This window comes from Sinohyriopsis cumingii, chromosome 12, assembly GCF_028554795.1.
Source record: "Sinohyriopsis cumingii isolate HCF-2022 chromosome 12, ASM2855479v2, whole genome shotgun sequence".
Classification (NCBI taxonomy): Eukaryota; Metazoa; Mollusca; class Bivalvia; order Unionida; family Unionidae; genus Sinohyriopsis; species Sinohyriopsis cumingii.
The window spans coordinates 89,600,526-89,624,004 of NC_142972.1; the positions used below are offsets into that span (position 1 = coordinate 89,600,526).

Consider the following 23,479-nt stretch of genomic DNA (forward strand, 5'->3'; position numbering starts at 1 on the left):
GGCTCGGCTAGCGTGGGTACGTGGGAAAGCCTGCCAGTAGCTTCTCGTGGGTCGGTGGTTCTTCCCTGGCTTTTCCAGGGTTCTTCCTCCACCAGTTATATTGGCCGCCATGTATAGCCTATCTAGTGCTGAAAAATGGCATTAAACCCTACAACAACAACAACAACAACAGGTTACGTAAAATACCTTGCCAATAACCAAGTGAGATTATGTCTTGCTTGATCACTTCTATAGTGTGTTCTGTCTTCATCAACAACTGTATGTGTACACCTCAGGCTACATAAAATATCTTGCCAATATCCAAGTGAGCTTATGTCTTGCTTGATCACTTCTATAATGTGTTCTGTATTCGTCAACAACATGTATGTGTACACCACAGGTTACATAAAATACCTTGCCAACACCCAAGTGAGCTTATGTCTTGCTTGATCACTTCTACAATGTGTTTTGTATTCATCAACAACTAAATGTGGACACCACAGGTTACATAAAATACCTTGCCAATAACCAAGTGAGATTATGTCTTGCTTGATCACTTCTATAATGTGTTCTGTATTGATCAACAACTAGTATGTGTATATAACAGGTTACATAAAATATTTTGCCAACAACCAAGTGAGTTTATGTCTTGCTTGATCACTTCTATAATGAGCTCTGTATTCATCAACAACTGTATGTGTACACCACAGGTTACATAAAATACCTTGCCAATAACTAAGTCAGCTGATATCTTGCTTGATCACTTCTATAATGTGCTCTGTATTCATCAACAACTAGTATGTGTACACCACAGGTTACATAAAATACCTTGCCAATAACCAAGTGAGACTATGTCTTGCTTGATCAATTCTATAATGCACTCTGTATTCATCAACAACTGTATGTGTACACCACAGGTTACATAAACTACCTTGCCAATAACCAAGTGAGCTTATATCTTGCTTGATCACTTCTATAATGTGTTTTGTATACATCAACAACTAATATGTTTACACCACAGGTTACATAAAATACCTTGCCAATAACAAAGTGAGCTTATGTCTTGCTTGATCACTTCTATAATGTGTTCTGTATTCATCAACAACTAGTATGTTTACACCACAGGTTACAGAAAATACCTTTCCAATAACCAAGTGAGCTTATGTCTTGCTTGATCACTTCTATAATGTGTTTTGTATTCATCAACAAGCAGTATGTGTACACCACAGGTTACATGGGGCCCCGAGTGGCCGAGTGGTCTAAAGCGCTCAACGTTCCGGATCACTGCCATCTCACCTCTGTCTGCGTGGGTTTGAGTCCAAGGCTCGGCTAGCGTGTTTATGTGGGAAAGCCTGCCAGTAGCTTCTTGTGGGTCGGTGGTTCTTCCCTGGGTTTTCCAGGGTTGTTCCTCTACCAGTTATATCGGCCGCCATGAATAACCTATCTAGTGCTGAAAAATGGCCTTAAACCCTGCAACAACAACAACAACAATAGGTTACATAAAATACCTTGCCAATAAGCAAGTGAGATTATGTCTTGCTTGATCCCTTCTATAATGTGTTCTGTATTCGTCAACAACCTGTATGTGTACACCACAGGTTATATAAAATACCTTGCCAACACCCAAGTGAGCTTATGTCTTGTTTGACCACTTCTATAATCTGTTCTGTATTCGTCAACAGCTATATGTGGACACCACAGGTTACATAAAATACCTTGCCAATAACCAATTGAGCTTATGTCTTGCTTGATCAATTCTGTAATGTGTTCTTTATTCATCAACAACTAGTATGTGTACACCATAGGTTACATAAAATACTTTGCCAACAAGCAAGTGAGATTATGTCTTGCTTGATCGCTTCTATAATGTGCTCTGTATTCATCAACAACTGTATGTGTACACCACAGGTTACATAAAATACCTTGTCTATATCCAAGTCAGGTTATGTTTCGCTTGATCACTTGTATGATGTGTTCTGTATTCATCAACAACGAGTATATTTACACCACAGGTTACATAAAATACCTTGCCAATAACCAAGTGAGATTATGTCTTGCTTGATCACTTCTATAATATGTTCTGTATTCATTAACAACTGTATGTGTACATCACAGGTTACATAAAATACCTTGCTAATATCCAAGTGAGCTTATGTCTTGCTTGTTCACTTCTATAATGTTGTTCTGTATTCGTCAACAACCTGTATGTGTGCACCACAGGTTACATAAAATACCTTGCCAATAACCAAGTGAACTCAAGACATGGTCTAATCCCCTAATCCACTGGATCAGCAAATGACAGAAAACACAGTTAATTCATTAACCTTTGAATTATTCACATAGTGAACCCATGGCAAGGAAATAAGATTTGGACCGCTTGCATCTTACATTGCTTATCACAACATGTCACATTGCATCACATGCTTGCATTTTCTTTAAGACTGAAAAGCCAACATATGGCAAGTAACGGTCACTGGCAATTTACATTCATTGTCAGAAGAAATAAAATTATTGCACACCTTAAAATATCTTTTTAAAAATTTTGTTTAAGTTGAAAATTTGGTATCAAATTTTCTGGCATTAAACAACTACAAACTATGCAATAAACATTGGGCTTTGTGTCTTTCCTGCCCCATGGGAATTGTGTCCTTGTGTTTTCCTTGTCCTATAGGAACTGGGCCCTTGTATTTACCCAGTTCCATGATAACACAGAAATTATCATTGGCACAACTCCATGAAAATACAAGCGTTTGGGATTTTCGCTTGGGTCATTGTCTCTGGACCTATGAATAATGGTACAGTTAAGTCAAACTATCCAAATGAAAAGAAGGGAGAGAGAGAGAGAGAGAGAGAATTGTATGGTTGGTAGTAATGTTAATTAAAGCAGATTACTGACTTAGATCAATTGTAAATATATTAAAATATTTAAATTAACTGTTGTTGGTTAATCATTTTGTTTAGTTTCTATTCCACATTAATTTTCATACCCTGGCATGAATGCCTGAGTGTTGAGTGTGTACAAGAAGCTAACTTGTTTGTAGTGCTCTACTTTCTTCATAAAAACAATATTTTATGTTTAAATCATAAGTGTGTCTTATATTGATTTAATCAATGTGAATAAAAATAGAAGTTTAAAAAGAAATCAATCAACTAAACAATTTGCATATGTGATTGAGAATAACAAGAAAAAGCATAGAACTACATTTTGTTACAAATTCACTCACAGGGCTGCATTCACTCTGTCAACACACAGTTGCCCTGAGCATATTTTAACTCTTTTCAAATGGAAATATGTGCATTTGTATGTGATATAAAACAATTATGTATAGAATGAAGACTCATTAATCAGGACAGATTGGTTCCCAGTGAATATGTCCGGATTAATGAGTTTTCCAGATAATTGAATCATGCACATTTTTATTTTATGATGTCATCACATTGTATGCATGTATATGTAAATGCGAGCTGTAAATGTAGTGCATATTCAATAATGGTTGAAATAAATTAATGAATACATCTATTGATGTGTGTTTATTTCACATTATTTTAACATGCACTTGTACATACATGTACAGTAAATATAAGTCAGACAATAAACATATCAAACATGTCACACTATGTACATGTATGTACTGTACATACATTTATTATGTCAGTTTCCTGAAGAAATGTGTAACCTTTGTTTGCCTGGATTCTTTGGTGGATTTATCTGCAATGATTATTGATAGTGCCCATAGATTCTCAAGGGTTTCACTATTGTGTTTTATGTCATCACTGGCGAATATTGCTGAAGTCTGCCCAAAATACGAAATTAATGTTGCTATGCTGTCCTTGGCTTGGTTGATGATGATGTCTTTTCCCTCGGAGTCAGTAGTGGCATCGTCGTCTTCCTCATTATCATTTTCTGTCTGGAACCTCATCTCTAGATAACAGTGTCAAAATGTCATCATCACTGAGTTGTTGCCTTGTCTATTCCATGTCTATCCATACATATTCCTCAGCTGACATCTCAACCTGGGTGGGAAGGCTTCTTATTAGATATCTGAGTTCACTGAATGGCATGTCATCTCCATCATCAATATCTTCGACAGTAGTGGATGGTGTCTAAAGCAGTTTGAGATTGTTGTTTGTGCCACTGAACCCCACACTGTCATTACCATGTGTATTGCCTGCCTAATGTCCACAGTTTGAACCTTGCCTTGCTCATCACAGTCAATGTAATGTCTACCCAGTTGTTTCCTGTAGTAAGCCTTGAATGCATGTATTATGCCAGCGTCCATTGGCTGAATGTGTGCCGTTGTATTTAGCGGAAGGAAGTGTAGGTTTTCGTTGAGTAATCTAATGTCCCTTTGTGTGTGGCTTGCAGTGTTGTCTACAAGTAAGATGACGTTGCATTTGGCTTCCCTCATCTGTCTACTGAAGTCATTCAACCAATGAAAAGTTCTGCCATCATCCAATATTTGTGGTTGTGTCTGTATCTCACGCATGTGTCTGGGTTATAAGTTTTGCCAAAACACCTAGGACTGTTGACTTTAGTGATGACAAATGGTTTCAATTTGATGGTCCCTGTTGCATTCGTAGTGAGCTTCACGGTGATCCTATCCTTTGACTTTTTGTTGCCTTTAATGTTGTGGGTTGCTAAACTGTAGTTTTGTACCAGTCAGAAAAACAATCCAGTTTCGTCCAGGTTGAATGTCTTGTGTGTCGTAGTCTTGCAGTAGTCGCTGTCTTTCTTCTTTGCCTGCCTGCACTTTGTTCATATTGGCACTCTCTGCTTCTCCCTCAAACAATTTGCGTTTGATGCCCTGCCGATTCTAGAAGCGTTGTAGCCAACCATGAGAATAGGCAAAGTCAGTGATGCCAAGTTGGTCTCCGAGTATCTTGGCCTTGGCAATGAGCATTTTATCATTGACGGTGTCATGGTGGGCTAACATGTCTGAGAACCATATGAAGACGGCAACACTGACTTCTTGATATCTGGCTTGGCAAGCACAGGTTAGGTCTGCTGAGTCGGCAGGTACGGACAACCATTTGTCCTTGTTTTTAATGATGTTCTCATCTGTCAACCAGCCAATGTCTAAGGATAAGTAAGCTATACTATGCTGGCGTATATCTTGAATGGTAGCTTTTGGGTGATCTTCTTTGTGCTGGCAAATCTTTTTTATGCTGGCCGGTATCTCTACTCGTCTACGCTTGCCTTATGTTGTTGACATAATATATGTAAAAAGTACAATGAATACAAATGATATCTCGCAGTTAAATGGTAAACTAATAAAATGCAGTCATTTTTATAAGTCATATTTTACAGCTGTCCCAATTTTATTCAGAAATGAAGCCCTATACTGTCCACAGTTTATATCAATCAACTGTATTTGTTCAGCATTCAATAAACTGTGATTGTTACATACAATTGGTAAACAACAAAGAGGCTTAATGACACACTTAATTTATTTACCATATGTTATGTCCAAAAGCATGAACGATTTGATCCCAGTGTGTTTATTTAATTATTACCACCCCGTCGGCGACTAGCTAAAACAGACATTTTTATACAATTGTTGGTTACAATATGGTCATGCTACTTAGTTTCTCCACACAAATGATCAAGTAATCAATTGATAACTTTATCATACCACTCGAATTTGACCAATCAGAGATTGATACATTAACACACCTCCAAATTTGCATAGGTGAATCTATAAAATCCGACTGACTGTATTTTCATATAAGATTTTTTGAATTTTTTTAGTTTTGGACAGATTATTTCCAGATTCTTGATACAAGTTTTAAAGTATTTTTACACTTTGGTCGTCGATTTTGATTTCCGGATCTTGAACGCAAGATTTCTTGATTAACGGAGCAAATTAACGTTTAGGAATTCCGTTCCAATGAATTATGTCCAGATTAAGAGGTTTCTGGATAAACAGGGTCCGGATTAACAGGGCTCCACTGTACTCGTATACATTTTTTCATTAAAAGGAAACTTGTCAAGCCTCATTTCCTTTTAATAAAAAAATTATACATATCGTATATCATTGACACAGCGTACATACCACATAGACACACACGCACACACACACACACACACACACAAACATAGTGATCAGATGGATAGATTAAAGAACTGGGAGGATGGAAGGTGATCTGATATGTCGACTTGAGCATTTGGAGAGATATAATCAGATGGATATATTGGAGTACTTGGATGGATATAAAGCGAGTAGAGTAAAGAGTTTTGTGTAAGGACATGTGAATGACTACAATCTATAATTTAGTATCCTAGGCTGTAACATGGTGGCCAGTATGTCTGGTTGAGGAAGAATACAGGAAAACCCTGGGAATAACCAGTAAACAATCTGGTTCTACTAGCAAACAGTCTCCAATTCATACGTGGGGTACGCATGTGCTGAGTTGTCCAACGTGGGCTACTTGCGGAAATGAAGTTTCATGGTTTTCTTGGATTTTGTTTTGTCTAATTGTTTGAAATCTGAATGCTCATATCCTAATACCATTAATATCAATCCTCTTGTCCACATTATGGAACATGAGAGATATCCTTTTCCTACGGACTGTTTGCCACCAAAGAGGTATCCATGACTGGATTTTTCCTGGTATGTTCCCATGCAGCTTGGAATCACAGAGGAAACATGCATTGTATTCGGCGCCTAAAAGATGCATGACTGATCACTTACATTCTCTTTACTTATCTTGAATGTATCAGATTGTCACCAAACCCAGGCCCCAGAGTGGTGAGATATACATGCCATATATGCGAAAAGGCATGCATATGGTCTAAGAAGATATGCACAGTTTCCTGCACAGGCTGTGCGAAATGGTTCATATAAATTGCCTGCATATGTGTACTAAGCATATGGATCACGAAAACTATCAAAAGTGAGTTGGTATTGCTGTAACTGCGGTGTACAAAACTTGAACACAAGCCATTTTGAGGAGATTAAAAGCATCCCTACTTCATGTAGCACACCCAGTTACTCTGAGTCAACCAAAGCATCGATCTCATCCTTCAACTCGAGCATTGACAATGGTCCAACAAAATCTTCATCCTTGCCAAATACTCTTAAAAAGTCAGACCCCATATCCAAGAAAAAAGTAATTGTCCTGGGCATTAACTTTCAAAGAATATGTGCCAGACGAGAAACCTTTTGGACCTTGCTTGAGTACTACGATCCTGACATCATACTTGCTAGCGAGACATGGCCAAATCCTTCTGTTGCAGAGAATGAAGTTTTACCAGATACATATAGATTTGATGCTAGAAGAGAGAGACCAGGAAGTTCCCATAGTGAAGTGGCCATCATCGCTAGGTCAAACATTGATGCAACACAAATAGACATTCGTACTAAATATGAGTTTGCAGCAGCTGCTTTTATATGCACCAGCTTGAAGAAACCATTCATTGTTGGGTGTATTTATTGACCCACTGATAACAATATCGACTATGGAGAAGAGCTCTGTGAAGAAATTGCAGAAATCCACTCTCGATAGAGCAACCACACACTGTGGACAGAGGGAGATGCAAATCTACCTGATACTAAATGGGCAGATGACTCCATAACAGGCCACAATTACTCCACACATATCAACCAAGCCTTTATTAATGTGGTGAATGACATTGGGTTTGAACAAGTCGTAAACTTTCCAACAAGATACAACAACACACTCAACATATTTTTGACCATCCACCCTTCCTTAGTAAAGTACCCTCCTATAGACCAGACAGAAACCATGCACACCAAGCTCATAAAATTCTTATCTACATTTATTTATACCATGACTTAACCACACCTTGGGAACAATGTTTGGCTGAAATTTCAACGAAAATGTGTACAGATGACTGCTACCTATGTCCCCTCGAAGATGACATCTTGCAGATTCAGCCAACCATAGAGTAACCATCAGGTACATACAAATAGGCATATAAGAGAGCTAGACAGAAAAACCATACAAAGGACTGAGATAAATACTGGCATATGGAAAAATTACTCTGCCAGAATGCTTACAATCATTAGGTCAGTGATATGATCTGCGACACAAGCACCAGCAAGAAATTATATTCTTTCACGAAAAGCAAAAAAACGTGATGGTTACGGAGTCTGCCCTAAGACGAAGGATGGCACAATCCATTCCAGTGCATCTGATAAGTCATAAAAGTCATAAATCCTGAACGCCCATTTCTCGTCAGTCTTCACTACTGAAGACACGACACACATGCCTGATCTTGGTACAAACAACATTCTGACTGCCCCACCCATCCAGATTAATGAGAAAGTAATATTTAAGCTCCTCCTAAATCTTAACCCTTATAAAGTGACAGAACCTGACCAGATTTCATCAAGGTTCTTGAAAAAGATGGCACTTTCAATATATTCAGTCCTAACTTTCCTATTCCAAGCTTCATTAGAGCAGGGCCTGACTCCAGATGACTGGAATAGGAGCATTTATCAGCCATTTGTTCCAGAAAGGCGACAAATGCAAAGCCTTAAACTACAGTTTGCATAGTTACCCAATGCAGTTCTTCAAAGATAAAAATGTCCTATATCAAAGACAAACACGGCTTCAGAAAGAAGAGATCATGCGAGTGCCAACTCATAACCAAAGTCCCAGATCTAGCATCCTATCTTAACAACAAACAACAGCTATATGCAGTCCTACTTGATTTCAGCAAAGTCCCTCATAAGCACCATGCAGCGAAACTTCATCATTATGACATGTGGGGAAGACCCTCGAACAAGTAAACAGCTTTTTAGATAGAAGAAACCAAGAGGATGTGTTAGAATGCCAGAAATCTTCATTGGCCTGTGACATCAGGCGTACCTCAAGGAATGACCATGGTCCTCTGCTGTTCTTGATTTACATCAATGATTTACCGTTAGGAGTCGATTTCCAAAGTAGTCTTTATACTGATGACAACTTGCTGACTCGTATCAGGGTGCAAAACTGTTACAAGCAGATGTAGACTGGCTACAACAATGGGAAAATGACTAGAAAATGGAGTTCAATCATGACAAATGTGATGTCATCTAAATCATCAATAAGAGACGGATCGTCCCAGCCATATACACCATCCATGATCAAAATCTGATGATGACATCCAAGGCCAAATATTTGGGAGTCACCATTGATAACACCTTATCGTGAACGGCCACATTGACTCTGTTACAAAGAAGGCAAACAATACCATACTGTTTCTTCGCAGAAATATGTCTACATGCTCTGAACAAGTAAAGGCTACATGCTATAAATCTTTAGTATGCCCACAGTTGGAGTATGTATCAACAGTTTGGGAACCATCTACCAAAACTACATTGCCAAACTTGAAGCAGTACAGCAATGGAGAGCAAGGTTTACTATTCATGATTAACGAAGGACCAGAGTGTCTCCACCATGCTCCAACATTTCGGATGGGAAGACAGGATTTTACACCAGATAGTTGACATGTCAGAAGCACCATTCCTCCAAAAGACACTTGGACCTCTCACCACATATAAACATTTCATACCATGTGCAAGTATGTTCCAGACGAACCCAGCACATTATTGGAAGAATGAAGCTGTTGGTACAGTACTTATGCAGTTAACCTTGGCCAGATCATCCCATATGCAAAATATCTGGCTTCAAATATACCAATCATGTTTGCTATTATTAAGCTATTATTATTATTATTATTATTAACTGAAGGATAATTTCAGTAAGAATTGCAGTAAAATAATAAAGGTTGGCAGTTAGGTTTAAAGGTCGCCGAGTGTGTTCCGGTTTAAGTGTGATATCACATCATATACATACATATTTGCAATCATCATTGGACATTAATGAATCATTAAAGGCTGAGTAAAATAATTTAATGAAAGGTATTGTTTCCTCAAATCTATCTAAACTAGCAATGTGTTCAGATAGCATTTTGCAGAAATATTTCATTTTACATATTTCTCTAAGGTGATGTGTTAGTACAATGCCAATTTTATTTTGTGATAAGCATTGATAAAGTGCCAACACCACTGCACTAAAATGATTCAGTGTTTAAACAAAATTGTCATCATATTAATTCTTAGTCGACTGCTTTTTTGGGAATATTTTGAATAAATGGTTGAATATATTTTGAAATTAAGATGACATTCATTATAAGCAGGCTGTGTACATTCCAGCCAATTAATTATGGTCAAAAACTCTGGACTTTCACCATTATGATCTTCATTGTTATCTCACTCTAAAATATATACTGTCAACACTAACCAGGCTTTCTAAGGAAGGTTTTTCCAGATATGCCTACCTTAACAGCATATCTGCAGCAAGGCAATCAATAATCTTTCATAAGGTCGGCTTACTTTGTTGAAAATATGTAATAATGAAAAGCATAAACTAATGTATATTAAGAAATAACATAAACTGCTATAATAGTTGACATGGGAAACCAGAATGAAAACTTCAGAGAAAGATCTGATGCAGCAAAGGTAAACATAATGCTAAACTAAAATGTCTGGAGTACATTTTGACCACTGCAACCTCTAATACAGTTTCAGAAAATGCAGTTTTAAATGCCACGAGTTAGATGTCTTAACTGGGCACAGAGCATGGGTTCTTGGTCATTTCATATAGTGATAGCAACCCTCTGATGTAGTACATATTTCATGAAATCAGGCTTCATCTGTAGAATCCAACAAGCAAGAGAAATTTCATTTTACACAGTACATTACATAACCAATTCTGCTACTTCATGCTGAATTCTAGCTCTATAATTTACTCAAGGTTAAGAATAGAACAGCTGGACCTCAAATAAAGCATTTCCTGGGAATCTTCCAAGGTTCAAAGGAGAACTAAACCAATGACATTCATATGACTCTCGCAATCATTAAATTAGGTTGTGAAGGCTTCATTCAGCATTTTTTATGCAACAAGGATACAGCCCAAGTGATGGAAATGAGACTGAAGATGGCAATAGTGAATGCAAAATGAAATGAGACTGAAGACAATGTTTATTAGAAGAACTGAATTAAGGGGTTGATGGATAATTATAGACTGAACTATGTAAATATAAGGCTGTTTGTCAGATACTCAACTTGACTAGCAATGGATGTAGACCCAAATGCAAAGAAGTTTCATTTTCCAAAATGTTTCATCAACTATGTTGAAGAATGCCTTCTGCGCTGTGATATTTCTCAATTAATGTCATATAATTATTTCCTTTGTTGATTATTTATGACACAAATGCCAACACTGAAAAGTCAATCAATTTTTTGCCACTTTGCATTAGTTTTTTTTTTTAATTTATAAGCATGTTACCTAAAATTTATACCATTTTGTAGCTAAATTTTTGATAATATTTTCGCCAAATATCAGCATTATTGTGTAAAGATCTGTCATTATGGTGTAATGAATGTCAGTATTATGATCCATTATTCTCAAGATACAGAAAATGCCTATCCAAAAAATGACAAGGGTGTATTTATCAAGGTACAAATTTACCAAATGTGACCTTTAAATCTGTATTTTAACATAGATATCAGTATGATCATTTAGATCTCATGGAAAAGATCTAACTTTGTCAATAAAGAAGCAATGCCAGATCCAATTTATTTAATGGAATTACATATAATAATGCCAGATCCTATGTACTCAAAGTACATATAGTACTGCCATATATTTTTACTCAAAGTACTAACATAGTACTGCCAGATCCTTTTTACTCAAAGTAATTACATATAATACTGCCAGATCCTATTTACTCAAAGTAATTACATATAATACTGCCAGATCATATCTACTCAAAGTACTTACATATAGTACTGCCATATATTTTACTCAAGGTACTTACATATAGTTTTGCCAGATCCTTTTTACTCAAAGCAATTACATATAATATTGCCAGATCCTATTTACTCAAAGAAATTACATATAATACTGCCAGATTATATCTACTCAAAGTACTTACATGTAGTACTGCCAGATATTTTTACTCAAAGTACTTACTTATAGTACTGCCAGATCCTTTTTACTCAAAGTAATTACATCTAATACTGCAGATCCTATTTACTCAAGGTAATTACATATAATACTGCCAGATCCAATTTATTTATAAGAATTACATATAATACTGCCAGATCCAATTTATTTATAGTAATTACATTTAATACTGCCAGATTCTATCTACTCAAAGTACTTACATATAGTACTGCCAGATCCTTTTTACTCAAAGTCATTACATATAATGCTGCCAGATCCTTTTTATTCAAAGTAATTACATATAGTACTGCCCGATTCATTTTATTCAATATGGCAATTGCTCACAATACTGCAAGATTAAACTTATCCATAGCAAATATGTGTAGTACTACCAGATCTTGTTCTCTTCGTAGTAATTTACACATAATATCACCAGATCCAATTCATCCACAGCAATTACAAAAAGAACGTTTTTTTTAGATCCAATTCATCCATGGCAATTACAGAAAGAACGTTTAGATCCAATTCATCCATGACAGTCGAGGACATTACTTTTAAATCCAATTCATCCATGAGTTGTAGATGTACAATAAATATATATCATCCATGAGTTGTACATAATACTTTTAGATCCAATTCCTCCACAGATAGATAGATAGATAGACAGATAGATAGATAGATAGGCAGGCAGGTAGGTAGGTATTAGGTAGGAAGGCAGGCAGGCAGACAGAGAGACAGACATACAGATATGTAGGCAAACAGACAGGTAGGTAGGTAGGTAGGCAGACAGACATACAGACAGACACACAGACAGACAGATATGCATACAGATAGATAGATAGATAGATAGGCAGGCACTTTCTCATGGTGATCTAATGATTAAAACAGGAGATATTAACTATTCCCCAAAAAAGTGATGTTACATGGGTGGAAAGATGATTATGGTCTTTAAAAAAACAAAAAAACAAAATGATTTTACCAAAAAGTAACACCAGATGGGTGGACAATTGGACACAGTGATCGCTATATCTCATTGTTTGTGAAATTAATCACAGACAAGATGTAAAATAAAGTAAACCAAATAAATCAAGCCAACCTGTTTTCATATTCAACCTGCTGAAAATATGACTTAATAAATAATTGTGATACAACTTAAACCAGAATATGTGTACGAAGAGAAAAATGTAGATTCCTATATGTATTTCGTTTCCAAAACATTCCTTTAAGAACTTTTTTAAACTATACTTAAAGAGATATTTAACAAGACTTCGCAAAGGTTTCATAACTCTTTTAGATTTAATACAAATAGCATCATTTCAGAATAACTATGTGCATACTTCACACAATTTTTATGACTATATATATGCTGCACAAAATAAGCATGACTGTGCATACTCAATATTCACAATCTGCGTGACTATGTGCATACTCCATACACTCTGCATGACTGTGCTGTGTTGTCATTGTGGTTTTTAAAGACATTTTTCATCAAATGATAGGTTATACATAGGGGTCAGTGTAACTGACCCAGGAAATACCTGAGAAGAATCATTGACCCATGGGAAGCTTCCAGCAAGTTTTCTCACATACACAAATTGGTAGAGCCAGAGGCTCGAACCTACACAGAGATGAAATGGCAATGATCCATGATGGTAGGTGCTTTAGGTTATTTAGCCACCCAGGACACCACTTGAGTGCTACTTAACACAATCAGCATATTCCAGACAATTTTTAATTCATTAAATTATGTTAAGAATCAACCTAAAACAATACATTTAAAATAAATAAAGCACATGGATGACTAAAGAAATGATAAACAGTCTCACACAATTTATCAAAATCTTACCAAATATTTTATACAGTCTCAGTATTAGTCTCTCAAGTATAACAAGAATGATTGTGTAATGGATATACCAACCTCTAAAGCACCATACATATCATGATGGTTAATCTGACCTAGAAAGATAGCCCATCATATCACATTCTTGTAAAGTTCAGATAACACTGTATTGAACATATTACAACATCTCTAAAATGCTTCACTTAATGAAACGTTTGAACAAGACATTTCTCAAAGTGACTACGGCCTACAATCAGAGCATTTTCAGGAATTCAAGATAGAAATTTCTTCTTTCTAACTTCTAACTGTTGAAACCACCAGTGATATTCTTGAGCAACATGATTTTCAAATAAGCAACTGGATGGTGATACTGAATGATGATATTCAACATTTTCATTTACAACAAAGAAAACATCATTAAAAGACTTTAGATGGATGCCAATAACACCTTCCATTTAGGAAGAAGAGTGATAAAAGGATTTTCAGTGGCATCATATGCATTGAAGATTATGTTATTATCATGAGAAGTCGTTCGGTAAATACCCAATGTTAAATACCCATTAATCCTGTAAAAGTAGCCATATCATGAAATGTCAGATACCAAAGAATTGCTTTCATTCAGGACCAGTCAGTCACCATAAATAGGTGTTCTAGTGAAAACACCATGTTTATATTACATTCCATTTAGGTATAGTAACAAGCTAGCTGTCATGGCATCCATGTTAGAGGTCAGATTGGCACCAGTTTCATTCAAGTCCAACTCTTTATTATTATTAGGCTTCTGATGAAAGCAAGGACAAAATTACTTCATATCTAGGAGCGGCAATAACGTGACTTTCAAGATGGCTGCCATGGTGGCCATATTGAGTGTTTGATTGACACCATTTTTAGTTGGATCAAATATAACATCATACTAAGTTGATATGACTTTTCATGCAGGAGAGGGAGCAATAACACATACATATATATTCCTTAGATGGCCACTGTGGTAGCCATACTGGATGTCAGATCAGCACAATTTTCACTCAAGACCAACAAGATACTGTACGAAGTCTACCAATGTAGACCATAGATTGATTTTCCATTTAGAAGGACAGAAGTAGTCATCACAAAATTGATAACCATCATTTATGTAAGATGAGGCTGATTTTTCATTATGAACAACAAGACCTCACACAAATACTTTAAATGAAGACTACTGTCAGTGAAAACCCTATGCTACTATGACCATTAATTCAAATGGAGTTGCAATAATATCATTGTTAGATGACATCTGTGGTGGTCATAATGGGTGTCCAGGTAGCATAAGTTTTACATAGGACCAACTAGATATCATAAGAATATTTCTTGTATAAAAAACCCATCTTTATATGACTTTCTATATTGGAGATGTAGTGACAATATGTTCAAGATCTTAGCAAGATGATGAATATGGCCAAGTGACAACAATTTCATGTGGGGACAACTAAAAATTATAAGAGATCTTCTGGTGAAAATCCCGTGGCGATATGAATAGCCATTCAGCAGTAGTGATAATGATTTCAAGATGTGGATTGTGGTGGCCATACTGGATGTCCAATCAGTATCATTTTCGCCTTGGGCAATCTAAACCTTGGGATGAATATTTAAGTATAGTTTCAAGGCAACCCTGCATTTAGTTTAGGAGTTTTGATAACAACTTGTGCTAAAGGATGTTAGAGAAAAGGTCATCCCAGAAGCACTTTTGTTATATGATATATTGAGCTAAAACTTAAAGCACTGATTGTACAAGTAGAGTTAAAACTTGCAGCAAAATTTGTTTAAGAATAGATGAACAAAATCTTGTAATGGGATCAGTCTTACTTGAAGATTAACGATATTGAAGAAAAGTGAATTCTGTGGTGGGTCAAAAGACGTCAACTATAATTACATGGAAACCTTGGAAAATACTCTTTTCAAGACAAATTCTCTAAACTAAAAATAAATTATGACTTATTGATATAATAGTCATCATATTTATCCAAAGACTGTGGTCGACATTATAATTTATGTATATACAATAGTAGACACAGATTTCTAAAATACTTGTTCACTGAGCCAAAACAGAATTTCATTAGCCTGAGAGTATTGTTGTCAAATGTAGGATGAGACTGGCAAGAATTTTGTGGTTGTTGTTGGTTATAGACAAGCTTTTGGAAATGTTGATTTTATGGACAGATTATCTCTAATATGGTTTACATTTCGAGACTTTGAAGCCACTTGCCACACTGGATTGATGGATGCATATCATACAGATCCGAAATTATATTTCATTTGTCTTGAACAATATGACAACTCAAAATCAGCCCTTAGGGATCTTTAATCCAAGGGATTCACATAAATGGCATTGGTGTTGGTAATCATCAATTTAAATGTGTACCTTCATTCCAGAATCCCTAAGCTTCATCAGCTGCTGTTCCAGGAGAAACCACCGAGTGGGTATCTCCTCCCCCCAGTATGGCTGTTGTGAAGCCACTTCTACAATTTTCCTCTTCAATTCTTTCAATTCACTGTCCACAAATGTGTTGTCAATGGCAAAGTCCTTATCAACCAAGTGCACTATGGTTGGTTTGTCTCTTAGATAAGAGCGGATTTCCGTTAAATATTTCATACCAAGTTCATGACGATGTTCCTAGAAATGAAAATTCAATCCAGATGAAGTAAGAGACAATGTATCTCCTGTATAAGAATGACAGGTGACATTATTTATATACTGTATTTATACAATGATCTCTTGCATGGTGATAAATAATTTTTTTCATAATATATCCTAATGTTGTCTATAATAAACATAGTGATTGCTTTCGGACAATTGTGTTGTCTGCATTACAAACTACCAGAAACATTGCAATCATTTCTTAAAAACTGATCTTTTCATTATAGTACTATGTTTTTGTGTCAACATCCTTTCCTAATACATGTACGTACATGTAAACTTGATTTAGTCTCAACACTTGTTAGGAATCATTATGTTAGCCTGTTTGCAATAAATGTATAAATCCATTACCATGGCCATTCAGTATGAACCTGATATCATTGATACAAAATCAATAATACTTTCTCAGACAATGTCAAGATATAAAGATACAGATGTAGACACATTTTATTTAAAGATGGACTTGCATTATATATAATAAAAACATTTGCTTATTGAAGCTATTTTATTTATTATCAACAATACAGTAAGAATAAATGCAACAATCTGACATACATACTGGCATCCAGTCATACAGTTTTTCTAACTAGCTATAAACATTGTTTCTATGCTAAATAGAAAGCACTCAATGTCGATAAACCACTCTACACTTCAAAAGCAGCATTAAAATATGCATTTGTACCTTCTAGCCAAAACACAATTATCACACCCAACTCTACCACTTAATCCTTACCCCAACCATGATGATAAATCAATGACATGAGCAGATTCTACTTTGTAATTATATGCAGTTAAAATAAACATGCATACTGGCTGGACAAGACACATGTAAGACATCCCCACTTCCAACCCCAAATTTATAATTTATGTTAAAACATTTAAATTTATTTACTATATTCCACTGTACATCGTCTGTCTTCTGCACAACACTTTTTCCCAGTTTGAAAGCCAAGGGTCTAATCTTGGGTGTATGTTGTGTTCTAGGCACTGACACAATTTTGTTTGAATTGGTCACAAACCAGTCTTTTATTTGCATCAAGTTTTCACATAATTTGGTGTCGGCTAATTCATATAAGATTATGCTCAGTACACTCCAGACTTTTTCAGCATTCTCTTTAATGCCATATTGTGACATAATCTGCATTCCCTTTAAGGCCTTCTTGTGACATAATCTGCTCAATGATTTGAAAAACTGCAGTTGTTTTCACGCTAAATATTCACATGTAAGAAGCCTTCATGCTTGAATTTATTTAACATTCTTGGCTATACTCTGAATGTGGCATTAAATGAGTGGTTAGTGTCATTTTCTGCACTATGATACAGGTGAGTGTGAAGTACACAGGCTGTGTTGTGTCTCCTGGTAATATTTAGGTAAAGTTGATGCCAATGACTGGATATTTTGGTGGCGTAATGACACACTGCAACAAATATGCTGGTGATTCAAAACTGCATTTGAATGCACAATTCCAGTAATCTTCAGCCATTCTCATTATTCATACTGACACCATGATGTACATGATATGATCACGACTCAACTCTTGTATTTAAATCACAATGAAGGATAAGCTACTTGTCAGTCATACACACACAAGGATGTCAGGTAAAATATTGCAGAAGCAGTCTCTGCCCTCAGGGGATGTGTACATGGCTTGGGTACAGGTAATGATGACTAAAAAGGCATTCAACAGGCACAAAAAGTTTGTCAGCACTCATTCCATGTCAGCATCAGGTGTAGTCAGTTTCACGTACTGAATATGTCTCAACTAGTCTTGTCTCCTGGAGATCTATGATACTGGTTGAGTTCTCTTAACCACTGGCTCTCCCAATCCTAATCCAGATGGCAGTGGGTATTATCTGAAACATAGTTCAGGACTGGTTGATGGTTGCCAGGGCATGTCCACATGCTGGTGAACCAGCACAATGCATCACAGGCACCCAAGCTCCTCTGCAATCGTCAATATTTTAGCCTTGGGCTAAATGGACACAGTTTCTATTGTTCTCAAGAAGAGGAACTTCTGGTATCGTGAACTGCACAGAGGCCATGTACTGACTGGAAAGGCTTACACTACAGGTGTCTTGACTGAACAGAGGTCATGTACTGACTGGAGAGGCTAACACTATGGGAGTCTTGACTGCATAGGGGCCATGTATTGCCCGGAGATGTTTACACTAGGTTTTTTTGACTGCATAGATGCTATCATCTTACAGGAAAGTCTGACACTACAGGTGTTTTCACTGCATAAAGTCCATGTACTGGCAGGAATTACTTATGAACTCACCTCTCATTCTGTAATGATCTAGCCTGTGGTAGCTGAAGCTACTATTGTGAGTAACACAGGAATCAACACGATGTCCTATACCTCTATATATATATATATATATATATATATATATATATATATATATATATATATGACAGTCCAAGGTGGTTTAACCATTCTGCAGCAGTGGTGTGTGCAGCATATGTTAATGATAAAGATGTATGCATCTTTGGCATCAAACTAAATAAAAACTTACAATATGCTACAAAATATCCATGACAATAAACTTAGCTTAAATTTACAATGAATCTTGATAATGTTTATACAATCAGCACAATCAGCAGCCAAAGGATACAAAATTACTTAGAATTATATAATACAAAACATGTAAACTGTTAAATGTGCCGGTTGTTTATGTATCTTTACTGAAAATATTTCATTCTGCTCCAACCACTTCAACATTATCTATGAAAAAAAAATTTGGAAAGGGATAAAAGCTTTATGCCGTAGTGGGAAAATTGTTTTTCCACATTAGAGGTTCTTTTCTAAGCATGTAATGTGTAGGAAGAGGCACATAATTCTTCTTAAAATCAGACTGTAAAGCTTGCATAAACAGCCAGCCATGATTTTAAATGTAATAGATATGTTAATATCTAAATTATATCTTTGTTAGTATTAGAATGTGTATGTTTTAATGGCAGGGCCATAATGTAAGCCATATGCAAGTTAATTATGTCAACCTCATTAATAATAATCATAAATAATAATAATGAGGACTTTGTATAGTGCCTAATCTTTAGAAGCTCTAAACGCTTTACAACATTAGACAACACCTATAACATAAAAACAATATGCAAAAGAATGTTGTCCATATGACTTTGTTTTCATGTAGAGACTTTGTTTTCATATTGAGAATAATGAGTATACGATTGTCAGAAGAGGAGCATAAGTATCTTACTGGTGTGTACACATGGGTGTGGTCGGATAGGTATGTTGGACTGGAGTGAGTCAGTGAAACGTAGCACAGAGAACAAATTTTGTGTTTGATTCTGGATCGAATTGGATAACTACTAGTGTAGGGTACAAAGCAGCGGGGATGTGTGCTCTGATTGTGGTACTCTAAGTATGATCCGAACAGCTGTGTTTTGAACGTTTTGAAGTTTCTGGAGTAGATATTGAAATGAACCAGACAGAACTGAGTTAGAATAATCCAGCCTTGAAAGTAATAATGAACACACAAATGTTTTAGTGGCATCAACTGAAAGATATTTGTGAATGGAGCTGATGCGTCTCAGCTCAAGATGTGCAGCCTTGCATATGTTCATGACATATTGGTGTAATGCGAGAGTACTTTTCAGAGGAACACCTAGGTTTCATACTGATTGTGTGAATTTAATGTTGGTATTGCTGATATTTATTGTTTGAGGTAACGGATTGAAAGAGAAAGTCTTGATGTTGTCATCAGAATGGCCTCAGTTTTATCATCATTCATCTGCAGCTTGTTACATGTCATCCATGATTTCACATCAGAAATGCACCTCTCTATACCTTGGATGGTAGCATCAACTTCAGTTGGGTGGAAAGATTTGTATATTTGGGTGTCATCAGCATACAGGGTATTGTTTTAAATAATAAAAAAAATAATAATAATAATAATAACACTAACATTTATTATTATTATCATTATTATTATAAACCAAAATAGAATGACTTGTAAATGCTATTACACCTTCAAACGTGCAAAGATTTCAATTATCTTTAAAAAGATCATTTAAAAGCATTATCCAAAAGAACATCTCACATAATCCAGCCATGACAGATCACAGGAGCTGAGGTGGCACTGTAGATCAGATTAGTCAGGGTGTCCTTAAGCATGTCCCTTTATTCCAATTGTCTTAACTCTAATTAATCTTTTTACCTTGTTGTGCTATAACAGAACAAATAAACAAAAACCCATAAAATAAGTTTCAGCAGTCAAATGAGAGGAAATCAATTATATCCTAATTAGGACAAAATCCTACATCCCTTTTCTTACCTTCTTCCTATGATGAAGGTATATCTGTCACAACACGTCATGTTAGATCAAATTTGCTTAATCCCACTTCACAAAATGGACATATTCAGAACACTATATTGCAACTTTTAGTATGTACAAAGTGCAATATCTCTGGCTAAAAGCTCATGTAAAACTAACACTGGGAATTCATACAGGTAATTGTCAGAGACAATTAAAAGATTTGGTAGTCAGATATAAACAAACAAAATTTCACATATTACATAACAGGATGACCATAACAACAGTAATGTCTTAAGTCCTTTGAAGACTGCTGTACAAGAGTCAATTTGGATAATTTACATTGGTAAATTTCACAAAATGAACCAACCCAATTACAAAATGGACCAACCCAATTGGTAAATGAAACTGTGTTGAATAATAAAAGTTATTACACATCACAGCTTTAATTGAGTATGTTTATTTTAGCCATGAAATGAACTGATTGAAAGACAATAGGCACATGTTTACACATTTAATTTGTGTTGATGAAGTTAATACCTGTATTGGAATGACAAAAGAACTTCACACACAGAAAATGCATTATCCACAAGAACTACATGAACAGATAATCCATCATCCAAAAGAATTTCACACACAGAAAATGCATTATCCACAAGAACTACATGAACAGATAATGCATCATCCAAAAGAACCTCACACACAGAAAATGCATTATCCACAAGAACTACATGAACAGATAATGCATCATCCAAAAGAACCTCACACACAGAAAATGCATTATCCACAAGAACTACACGAACAGATAATGCATCATCCAAAAGAACCTCACACACAGAAAATGCATTATCCACAAGAACTACATGAACAGATAATGCATCATCCAAAAGAACCTCACACACAGAAAATGCATTATCCACAAGAACTACATGAACAGATAATGCATCATCCAAAAGAACTTCACACACAGAAAATGCATTATCCACAAGAACTACATGAACATATAATGCATTATCCAAAAGAACTTCACACACAGAAAATGCATTATCCACAAGAACTACACAAACAGATAATGCATTATCCAAAAGAACTAAACAACTAGATCCAATCAACCTATTTCATGAATATTATTTGCAAAGCAAGATACAAAGCATTCCTATACAACTTTTCAGACCTTGCTTTCTATTGCATATGGTATTAATTAATTTATTATCATCATTAAAGATGAAACAATATGGCTTATGCCTAACAGAACTCACCAAATTAACACAACTTTGGTCCTATCAAATGTTTGTGGTTATATGACAAGAATTGTTTTTTGTTCCTCGTGTACATGAAAGTTTTGATTCACCTGATAAATACACATCTCTCATACCTTACATAAAGGTCTCAACAAAATCCATTTCCAATATCAGCTCTCAAACCTATACTATTCATTCAAACATCCTTCAATGTTGTGTTTCATTTCCACTCTATTTCATATCTTACTTATGTAACTGATCTTCCATTAAGTAAGAAATTCACAAATAAAGATATGTTAGCAAATAACTCATGTAAGAGATATCTGAATCAATAATAAAATCACATCATAGATAATGTTAGCTAACGATTCAACACTGAACCACCAATTCACAGGAAGCTACTGTCATACTTTCCCACATATCAAACTGCCATGCCTGTGACTTGAACCCAACAAGGACAGAGACTTGATAGCAATAATTGGTAAAGGCATATACTTTAGACCACTAACCCACTCGGGACAATTATCTGTGAGTAGTTATCATGCAATCACAAAATTATATAAAACATTAAAAATATGACAAGTCCTTTAGTCATGATAATAATATTGCCAACTTTCACAACAACTACATATCAAGATCCAATCTACCTATACTATTAATATATTTAAAATGGAAGAATCCATGCAAGCCTATGCATGTTTTTAAACAAACTTTCAATTTCATAACGTATAATCACTTCTTTACTTCTGAGAAAAATATATCACTTACGCCATATATAACTCACTAAATAAACATAATTTCAGCTATCTAAAATTTTTATGTTTCTTTCACTAGAATTGTTTTACTCAATTACAAGAACAATCTAACATCTATGTGATAAAAGCCTGTTAAACATGTAAACACATAAGGTATTATCCCTCCTTAAATATATTGCTTATGCGAAACAGACCTCACCAAATAAAACAGAACTTTAGCTATATGAAATGTTATTCTTTCTTGTTTAGAGTTGGTTTTCTCAAAACATGAAAGCCTTTGACTCAGCTGATCGTACACATCTCTGCCAAAAACCAAACTGTTACAGTCTTGTTTTTGTAATTCTTTTTTGTGTGTTAAGTCTGGGTTGGTTCATACCTACATAAAGAGCTCAACAAAAAGCCATTTCCGATATTAGTTCATTCACAAGACGATAATATTAAGTCAAACATCCCTTGAGGTTAAGCTTTCATTTCGTCTCTCTCTCTCTCTCTCATTTATGTAACTGATCATCCATTACATAATAAAATCACAATTACTTTTTTCTTAGTTAATGACTTATGTAACTGATCATCCATTAAGCAATCAATTGACAAAGTTTAAATTTGTAAGCTAATAGTAACTTTGCATAATGCTTACTTCTGATACTGACTTTGTCCAGTTTATGTCTGGTACAACATAATAAGATGGTAATAATTCTAAGACAAATTCATATAAAACAGTGAATCAGAAACTCTGCTGAACATAAAATGTTGACAC

General features: G+C 35.5%; 1 protein-coding gene across 4 annotated transcripts in view; it reads right to left on the bottom strand.

The window, feature by feature from the left end:
• The window catches only part of LOC149786943 (uncharacterized), a 170,433-nt gene that overhangs the window by 47,833 nt on the left and 99,121 nt on the right, over positions 1 to 23,479 (bottom strand). For all 4 annotated transcript variants that reach the window (XM_089977476.1, XM_089977477.1, XM_089977475.1 and 1 more), the window contains one exon: positions 16,176 to 16,427. In XM_089977476.1, the coding sequence (XP_089833602.1) occupies positions 16,176 to 16,427 (252 nt within the window). The remainder of the gene's footprint in view (positions 1 to 16,175; positions 16,428 to 23,479) is intronic.